The sequence below is a fragment of the Lactuca saligna genome, chromosome 6 (assembly GCF_052625555.1).
Source record: "Lactuca saligna cultivar CGN05327 chromosome 6, ASM5262555v1, whole genome shotgun sequence".
Lineage (NCBI taxonomy): Eukaryota > Viridiplantae > Streptophyta > Magnoliopsida > Asterales > Asteraceae > Lactuca > Lactuca saligna.
Window position 1 is genome coordinate 52,044,701 of NC_136422.1, and position 10,556 is coordinate 52,055,256.

Consider the following 10,556-nt stretch of genomic DNA (forward strand, 5'->3'; position numbering starts at 1 on the left):
CTTACATTGGATCTATAATAAGTCTGACTTTTCATCCGTTATCCGTTTAGGGTTATGCATGTTGTAATTAAAGTTTGCCACATACATTCACAACATTGTTCCAACCAAGAAGATGAGTAAGACACCATGCCAATTATAACATTTGAGTAGATCGATTGTCTTTCTTGAAGTTATAGGGTTGTCAAGCTAACGTAAATCGTAAGACTTCTAACAAACTAGTGTCCAGGACAAACAAATGTATTATTGGGGGGTACACAAAAGAAACAATGAGATATTATTTCTACAACCCTTCCGAGATCAAAGTGTTTGTTGCTTGGAACGCTAAGTTTTGGAGAAAAGTCTTTTGTCACAAAAAGTTAATGGGGACAACATAGATCTTGAATAAATTAAAGAACTATGAAATGCAACACCTTTTGAAAGCCTTGAAGAATAACAAGATGATCCCCCACAAACAGTTACATAGGCAACGCACCAAACACAAATTGTTTACAAATATGGTAGAACATCTCAAAAGGTTAATTAGGGGATCATTTTAGGACCAATAACTACTGCATGTGAGATCCAAAATATGATAAATTGTTAAAAGCCATTAATATGCATGAGTTAAGAGCTCCTTAGGCCATTTTACAAAATGTGTCATTGTCTTTCTATTCACTCCACATGGTAGAACACCACATTAAACCTTACATTTGATCTATAATAACTCTTACTTCTTATCCTTTATCCTTTTAAGGTTGTGCATGTTGTAATTAAAGTGTGCTACATGCATTCACAACATTGTTCCAATCAAGGGATGAGTAAGACACCATGCCAATTATGGCATGTGAGTAAATCAATTGTCTTTCTTGAAGTTATAAGGTTTCAAGCTAAGGTGAAGCGTGAGACTTCCAACAAACTAATGTCCAAGACCAACAAATGTATTATTGTGGGGCACCCAAAAGAAACGATGAGATACTAGTTCTATAGCCCTTCCGAGATCAAAGTGTTTGTTGGTTGGAACATTAAATTTTAAAGAAAAGTATATCTTGTTAAAAAAAGCTAGTAGGTCAACGTAGATCTTGAATAAGTTAAAGAAATATGAAATGCAACATCTTTTGAAAGCCTTAATGAATAGCAAGATGAGACCCCACAAACAGTTACATAGGCACCACACCTAACACAAATCATTTACAAATATGGTAGAACATCTCAATTAAAAGGTTAATTAGGGTGATTTTGAGACCAATAACTATTACATGTGAGATCCAAAATATGATAAATTGTTACAGACATTAATGCTAATATGCACTACGTCCATGATGGATAAACAAGTGTAAAACTTGATTGATCATTCACCTCTAGCAAACCTATTGGACGCGAATGTAGAAGAACACCGACATAAACGATAATGACAGCTTCTATGTGGTGGGTATATTATTTGTTTAAAATTCTTTGGGTATTTTGCTTGACAAATTATTTCGATTAGTTTATGTGGACGTTGTTGGTAAGAGGTAACATTGGTTTGTTACTCGGGTCATGTATTTCATGATCATCCAACTAGTTATTCATTAAAATTTTAATTTAATCAAAGTAATGACATGATATTTATAAGTATATATTGTCCAAAGATTATAAAAATTAATTATTGAAGTCGTAAATCGTAATTCATAAACTATTAATACGTGTGTGTTTTTGAGAGAGAGAGAGAGAGAGAGAGAGAGAGAGAGAGAGAGAGAGAGAGAGAGAGAGAGAGAGAGAGAGAGAGAGAGAGAGAGAGAGAGAGAGAGAGAGAGAGAGAGAGAGAGAGAGAGAGTCACACACTGAACAGTAAATTTTGCATCAAAAGTTGTACACGAGGAGGATAGACAGGCAAGACCGAGATAGGTTTCCTAAAACAAAATTAAGAAAATTTTGTTTCTGCTGCAATAACACATGCATATGCAAACATATTCCACCTCATTGTACTATCAATATTATTCCCCTCTTGTGACTCCTTTTGTCCCTTTCTCGTTCTCTTCCTGACATTATCATGTGTATTTCATGCATAATTCTGATTAACCTTTTTCATATACTTGAATCATCTATTGAAGAAGTGAACTTGAATAGTTCTTGATGCAAATTGAACGATCTTCTTTCGTTCCGTCCTACCCCAAGAAAATCTCTAGTCAGATCCCCATCATGAGACTCATTTGTAACGTTTCCTTTGCTTTGTTTTGTCCCTGTCGTTGTCATCATCATCATCAATTCGTCATTGTTGTCGTGTTTCATAGAATTGAAGTTTGAGAGACTTGTGCTCATGAGCCCGAACCCGTTGCTATCCCCTGGATTGCTACTTCTTGTCGAACCCATTTGAGCTGCCTTCTGTAATAGTGCAGTGGCGGACATATGAGCGGTAGTAGGTGGTGGTGGAGTGGAGGAAGTATCGTAGTTATACAAAGCATTCATCTGCATTTCTCCTTTATTCTCTCCTTCCTCTTTCAATTGCAATCCAGAATACGCTGCCACCACAGCTTCTTGGCTTCCATTCAACCACTGCACCATTTCCGATGGTAGCATTCCACCATTGTTGTTGTTCGAGCTTGATGACCCCAAAAATGACGATGTGCTAGGGTTTTCAAGATGGGGTTCGTTGCCATGTTGGTCTAACCATATTGGTAATCTGGGTTTTGCTCCATTAACATCAAGATTACTTTCTAACATCCCACCACCATACATCCCCGGAAATCTCATACCCACGCCACCACCACCACCACCACCGTTCATCATCATCAACTCGTTTCGAAAGTTGAGATTTGCAGTACTTGACATCATAGGAAACGAAGCCATTCTTGAATTTTCTTCAGTTAGAGCATCACAAAATGCTCTATGCGTTATGAAACTATCTTTCCTGTTGTTCAACATGGATATGAATTAATTCGCACATGTAAATTCATGGATTTTATATTTGAGGATCTAATTGATTGAACAAGCTTTGATAATCGGAAAATTTAAATAAAGAGAAACATATGATTTATTGATTTACCTTGAAAAGAGTGTTCCGCAATCACACTTGTACTCTCTGGTACCACAGATTTTGCTATGAGCCTTCCAATCCGATTGAACTGCGTACTTCTTCGAACACTTCTCGCACTTCCATTTCTTCTCACCATGTTTCCGGCTGAAATGTTTCTTAACTCCGGTAAGATCTCCGAGAGCCCGAGCTGGGTCATGATGAACACAGGTTTTCTCCGGGCAGATGTAAACCTTCTTTTTCACCACTTCCAGCTTGTTTCTTTGCTTAAGCTTCCATGGCAGATTGTGTCCTCTGCGATGAAGCTGCAAATTCTGATCTCTTTGAAAACCTTTGTTACATATCTCACATAGAAACCGATTTGTGGCCATCAGAGATGTCGGAGATAAGGCTACTACTTCTGCATCTGGATCTAGACATAAAAAACGATTGTGAAACACTAGTCCATTAGCAAGTTGAAGTAACATCGAGTGAACTATGGCTTACCTGGTGTACCAGGGAGATTACGTTTTCGTTTAGCTGAAGTTGTAGAATTAGGGTTAGGGTTTGTGATGGGGTCTTGGATGAAAGCAGAAAGAGAAGAAGGAGATGATGAAAACCCATCACTAGACATCATCTTTGATTCCTCTGAAAGCTGGTTTCCGATCTAATATGGTGAAACAAAGAACAGAAAGTGTAAAGTAGTAGCTAAATATGGTTGAACAGATGGAGATGATGGTAGCTTAATTCTTCATTTCAGTTATGAAGATGATCCAAGTGAAAGTATGACCAAAGTGGATAGATTTGTTTCAAGTTTACGACCTTTTCATCGAATTCTCATATAGATCTTCGTCAGGTTTGGGTAACGTTTGAATCTTAATGGATGAAAAACCACACATGATGGGTAGTAAGAGAATACTTTAGAGAGAGAAACACATAGAGAAGTTGTTTGTATGAGAGAGAGAGAGAGAGAGAGAGAGAGAGAGAGAGAGAGAGAGAGAGAATTTGGTTTGGTATGTAGAGATTCTTATCCTACACGGGTTGTGTAGAAAGTCGGTCAGCCATAGACTCTACTTGGACGATATCTTTCTCCATCAGTGACTCACTAGCATCATAATTATTACTAATAATCTAATTATAAAGATTAAATTTTAGAAAACAGTTGTACTTTTTATCAACGAAAAAGCAATTGTATAAAGAAAAAGAAAAAATATTAATACGCTTGCTACTGATCAAACAAAGCCAAAAACAAACAGTAAGATAGTTACAACATCACATATTCCAATTCAAGTTCCTAGGGACTTTAGAACGATTCCTAATCTAATTAAAGACTAAGTTACTCGCATGTAAAAAAGTTTTTCAATCTTATCATTATGGAAGATAAAGAATATTTTGAATTTTGACATCAGTAGCGCCCACATGAACGCTAACGACCGTATCAAAAATCTTCAAAGCTAATTTGATAGATCCCACTCCAAGCAAAATGAGTGACACATATTTTTAATAACATTTTTTTTGTGTTACTATAATAATTATTATTATGTTTTTAGTGACATTTTACATGCCACTATAAAATTAGTACATTTAATGGTACTTAATAAATTATGTCACTAATGTTAATATTATTATCGGAATATAAAATTAAAATGCAACTAATAACTCTTTATTTCGTGCCATATACTTTTTTATATGTCACTAAAGTTTAATGATATGTTTTACCAATTTCTTTTTATGCCACTAAAAAAAGGTGAATTCTCGTATCTTATTTCCCTATCTCAAAAATGAATGAGAACTTATTGCTAAAAATATATGAAATTTGATGTTTGACCTTTAATGTTTTATCATTTATTCTACCCTAATCGATCACACTTCATAGCTTAATCATACCACCATTAGAGACGGACCATCAAAACAGAAGTCGTAGACCATCACTTTGCATCACGACATCATGTATGATTCCAATTTTCAACTCACATTCCTAAGCCTCTCTATTGGTTAAACCCTAACCTCATCAAGCCTCTCCACTCGAAATATCTCTTCTAAACCCTAATTTTAAAGTCTACACACAATCCACTATACATGGTTGCATTTTTATGGAAGCTGTTAATTAAGTTTGATCAGAGTAGAATGATTTAGTTTATCATTTTATTTGTAAAATCTATACCAATTTTTTTTTTTTTTTTTTTTTTTTTAGTTCATTCTCATATTGTCTATTTTAAAAATTTGTAACAACTCTCGGCACGATTCCACTATTCCGGTGACTTTTTTCTTCTGTTGGTAACATGGACCATTGATTTAACATTATCTCTTTTGTGCCAAGGAGTTTATCTTTGGATGTTGAAGTTTGTTGTTAAACTTATATGTTAGCTTAATTACCGTCAATGACTAGATTGAGACCTAACTCTCTCAAGACCAGTCACTTAATTATTTTTTTCACATCAATAATTATGTATATATTTACTTGAATATTTGAAAGATACCTTGAATCAAGAAGTTCGATCATGCAATTCTGAATGTTTTCTGGGGGACAACACCATGTTTTTTGAAACATCCAAAAAATCACCACAAGGAAAAAGGCCATTACCGGCGACAAAAGTCGCCGGTAAAAGTCCCAAAAATCGCCGGTACTGATAATAGCGGCGACGCGTCGCCGCTACTGCCTCGTCGCTATTGATCAGTTTGTCGCCGCTAATGATAATAGTCGCCGCTAATGAGTAGTGTCGCCGCTAATAATGTTGTCGCCGGGAATGACATTTGTCGCCGGTAAAAGTGTCGCCGGCAAAAGTGTCGCCGGTAAAAGTGTCGCCGGTAATTTGTTTTCATTTTTTTTTTAAATAATGATTTTCGTTGCCGGTGATAATATCGCAGGTAAAAGTGTTGCCGGTGATAATATCGCAGGTAAAAGTGTCGCCGGTAATAAGAATATTCGATTAAATATCAAAACCAATAGTGTCGACGCTAATTACAAAACAAACATCCTATTAAATATCAAACATAATAGTGTCAAACAAATATCCTATTACAAACAAACATCCAAAATACAATTAAATATCAAAAGTCATACTATCCGAGTAGCAAAACAACAAAATTTTTACAATCTACTAAGTAGCAAAACGAGACAACATATGCAAATAAAACCCATTCTTACATACCCTCATCGCCGTTCCCATCGTTTCCTTGATTATTTTGGGATTGAAAAAACGAATAAAGCTCATCCCTACATGCCGGGTCGGCGAGCATTGCACGAAGATTTTCCAACTACATAATTAATAACAATATATATAAACTTATAAGTTAGATCGTCAAACATAAACAAAAACTATCAAAATACATTGTTATTTTTAAAGTAAGATAGAAAACCAAAGTACATTGCTATATTTTGCACTTGGGACAAAAACCAAATTACCAAACTTTTTAGCAAATAACCACCACAAAACCAAAACTACCAAATCAACATGCATTTTACGATGCTAAAGTAGATTGCTATTTTACCTGTGATGGTTGTGATGGTGGTTGTGATGGTTGCGAAGGCTGTGGAATCGTCGGGAGACCAGAAGGTTTGCGGCCAATGCCTCTAATGTGGCCACGTCGCTCTCCTAATACTTTCTCGAACGTAGCTCTTTCTTGAGTTGGCGTAAACTCACTTTCACCTTGAGTTTGTTCTAGCAGCTCTTCAACTAACCGATTCTGTAACTCCCAAAAGTGAGTAACAATTAAGTATAAATAAACATTTAAATATATGATAAAATTATAGTTAAATACTTACATATTGTTGTTCCGATTCAGCAGTAACAAATACACCATTCTTATCGGTATGAGCTTTGCGAAATGTTTCCACTCTCTTAAGGTTCTGTTTAAGTTTAAAAATTAGATTATATTTTAAATAAATAATTACATGTATCGTACGGTACCTTCTTATAGCAAGTACTGCTATACGAGCTCGAACCCCCACGATTCACAATTGTTTGCTTTTCACGGATTTTTTTGTTCCTTTTTGAAGCAATTTTGTGTTCGTCAGTTTGAAAATACTCAACTGTCTTCTCCCAGTTATCAACAAGCATACCATCCGGAGGATTTGCCAATGCTCTCGGGATATCTTCATACCCTCCGACCATCTTGAAATATTCTTTTGCGTTGGCTTTACGCTCTCGAAAACCTCTTAACAAGGCTGCTTGAAAACTCTCTGTCAATAAAGTAGCTTGTGCATCCTGGCATATTTGATTGAGATCAAACTTTGTCTACAATAAAAAAAAGTTAACCAAGTAAGAAACAATTATAGTTAAACCTATAAAATATATTTAAATAAATAATTACCGCTAAATGTTGTAATACAGTGTCCTTTATATCAGGGGAAACTCTTTTCCAACTCCATTTGTCGAAAGGGACCATTTGCCACATTGTTTTCCCAACTTCTCGGGAAAACATGTCTCCCACCTCTCCTACGGGATTAAATGTGATATCCCTATCAAATTGCATGGCTATTGGTTTCCCCTGGTTCTGCAAGATTGCTTTTTCAAGCTTTATATTTTTTGCTTTTCCTCGAGCTTTCCTTCGGGCACGTCCCTCAACTACAAATGTAATTAAAAATTATTAGAAACGATATTTAATTTGTGATAATTGAACAAAAATAGTAAATAAAAAGTCATGATAAGACTTACCGTCCTGCTCGTGCTGGCCAGGACCTCTACCACCTGGGAAAGGTGGGTCCTCAGCTCCGTCTCCCCCATGTCCACGACCCATGACAACAGCCATGGTAAACATAAACAACAGCCACACTCTCATCATTTCCTGAAAAATTATAAGATATACAAATACAATTTTTATTATAGATACACATTACATAGAAATAAACATTTAGATAGGAATAAACATTTAGATAGGAATAAACATTTCCATTTAAACTAGAAATCTAAATACAGTTCATATTACAAACACATATTACAAATACATATTACATAAGAACTATTCTAATCAGAATCTTCCTCATATCCTTCAGTGTCTTCTTCGGTATCATAGTCAGAATCGGTGTCATCGTAATCAGTATCGCAATCAGAAACATCATTGACTCTACCAGTTGGCGGAGGAACTTCAGATGCACTTTCGACATCAACAATGACTCTAGGAATGTTTTGAAAGTACATGCTGAAATCGATAAAAAGTGGAGCATCGGATGAAGAGATATTTTGAAGTACATCGACATCGTCTACATTTTCGTGTGAGACATTGTCAACATTTTGAACAAGGTCATCGTTCGATGGTAGATCCCAAATACTTCGATGATTAACATGCTCGACAACACACTGATGGTTATTGTTTGGCTCTCTGATGTAGAACACTTGTTTGGCTTGTGATGCATATATGAGTTGATCATCTTTGTATGCTTCGCGTCGTGTGTCGATAGTGGTGAAACTATCACTAGAAATAACTCCTGTTCGAGTATCAAACCACTTGCAACGAAATAGTACAGTTGAATAATCATGTGTATACCTCAACTCTATAATCTCTTCTAACTGGCCATAATACTTCTCGCCTTTCTCACCCACCGCTAAAACCCCAGAGTTTTGTGTTGTACGTTGTGTGTCACGACTAAGTACCATAAACCTAACACCATTGACTATGCATGCGGTGTAAGAATAGGCATTCATTTGCGGGCCCATTGCAAGAACCGACAACTCTTCGTGGAATTCTGGAGATTTTTCTATTTTCATTTGATGAACCTAACAATTATAAATTAATATGTATTATGTATTCGTTAGATCAATGAAAAAAATTTGTTTATTAATTTATATTACCTTTTCACGAAACCAATTACGAAATTCTCTCTTTTCATCACTTTGGGGATGCTCAGATTTGAATTTCCTATGTTGATGACCAAAAGATATAGATTTAAAAAGATAAAATAAAAAATTAAAAATGAAAGTTAGAGATAAGATTAATTACTTGATATACTGTCTGACTTCTTCACAGCTATTCAATACAAACCATTCCATGTTATGCATTTCCGTTAAATTAAGAGTTTTGATTTGAGTTGTGCTGGTCGGTCGACATTTAGACTCAAACATCCAAAACTTTGTTTTTTCAATGACAACATCTACATTTCTTTCCGGACGATTCTTTACATCTCGAAGGTACATTGAACTAAATGATAAAGCTTCTTCAGCAACATAACCCTCAGCTATAGAACCTTCTGGCTTCGCCTTGTTTCTGACATATTTTTTTAGTTTTTTCATATATCTCTCGAATGGAAACATCCATCTCATACAAACCGGGCCTCCAACAATTGCTTCATCAGGTAAATGCAAAAGTAAATGAACCATAATGTCAAAAAACGCCGAAGGATAAATCAATTCTAACTTGCACAAGATTGCAATAATGTCTACTTTTGCTTTCCTCATATCCTCCACCTTCAATGTTCTGGAACAAAGTTGCTTGAAAAACGTACAAAGGTCTACAATAGGTGTATAAGTATCTTAGTCTAACAACCCTCTTACTCCAATCGGTATCAAACGTTGAATAAGAATGTGGTGGTCATGCGATTTCAACCCAATAATGTTAGTATTGGTATCGTTCACTTTCTTACTAATGTTAGAACCAAACCCATCCGGCAGCTTAACCTCTTTTATAAATTGACAAAAGAGTTGTCGACTAGATTTCGTGAAAGAGTATCTTGCCTGGGGTCTATGAAACTTGTCACCATTTTTTTTGCAACCATTCATTTCTCCGAATGTTTAGAATTCTCAAGTCCTCTCGTGCATTTGATGTGTCTTTGCTTTTATCGTTCATTAGGAGAGTACCTAACAAACTCTCGTCCACATTTTTCTGGACATGCATGACATCTATGTTGTGTTTCAACTGTAGAGAAGACCAATACTCGAGTTCGAAGAAAATGCTTCGTTTCGACCAGTTCAACTCATAATCTTGCCGCATTGGCTCCCCGCCTCCATGCTCAGGATGTTTACCCGGTTTAAGAGTTAGTAGATGACCTAGTTGCTCTTGTATGTCATCATTATTAAAGTGTCTCGGAGCGGGTCTTGTCTCTTCCATCCCATTAAAGTCCAACCTCTTTCTTAACGGATCATTAGCATCTAGGAAACAACGATGACCGATATATACGACTTTGTTTGTTGCACGGTACGAAGGAGTGTCTTCATTGAAAGTAGCACATGCTCTATACCCTTGCCCACTCAAACCCGATAAACTACTACGAGCTGGCCAATCGTTTATTGTTCACAACAACATAGCTCTCATCGTGAAGAATGTGTTTGTCGCCGCATCTTTAATACGTACGCCTGAGTTCCACAAATGTTTAAGCTCTTCCACCAACGGTCTAAGGAAAACATCCATATCCTTACCTGGAGCTTTCGGTCCTGGAATCAACAAAGTCAACATGAATGATGACTCTTTCATACAAAGCCAGGGTGGCAGATTGTATGTGGTGAGTATGACCGGCCATGTGCTATGTGGATTACACATGTTTCCAAATGGATTGAAACCGTCAGCTGAAAGACCTAGGCGTACGTTACGGGGTTCACTCGAGAAGTCGGGGTATTTTTTTATCAAAATCTTGCCAATGTTCCCCATCAACAGG

The 10,556-nt window shown here is 36.3% G+C and overlaps 1 protein-coding gene across 2 annotated transcripts; it reads right to left on the reverse strand.

The window, feature by feature from the left end:
- Positions 1-1,792: 1,792 nt before the first annotated feature.
- On the reverse strand, positions 1,793-3,994 carry LOC145000716 (zinc finger protein JACKDAW-like). 2 transcript variants are annotated; one of them, XM_078959983.1, is made up of 3 exons: positions 3,476-3,994; positions 3,002-3,395; positions 1,793-2,866 (listed from the first exon to the last, which is right to left on the reverse strand). In XM_078959983.1, exons 1-3 carry the CDS (start codon positions 3,603-3,605, stop codon positions 2,044-2,046), a joined length of 1,347 nt encoding a protein of 448 aa, XP_078816109.1. In that variant the 5' UTR covers positions 3,606-3,994; the 3' UTR covers positions 1,793-2,043. The 2 variants fall into 2 exon arrangements, with proteins under 2 accessions (XP_078816109.1, XP_078816108.1); XM_078959982.1 differs by having other exon boundaries at positions 3,002-3,401; positions 3,476-3,989.
- Between the last annotated feature and the right edge of the window lie 6,562 nt (positions 3,995-10,556).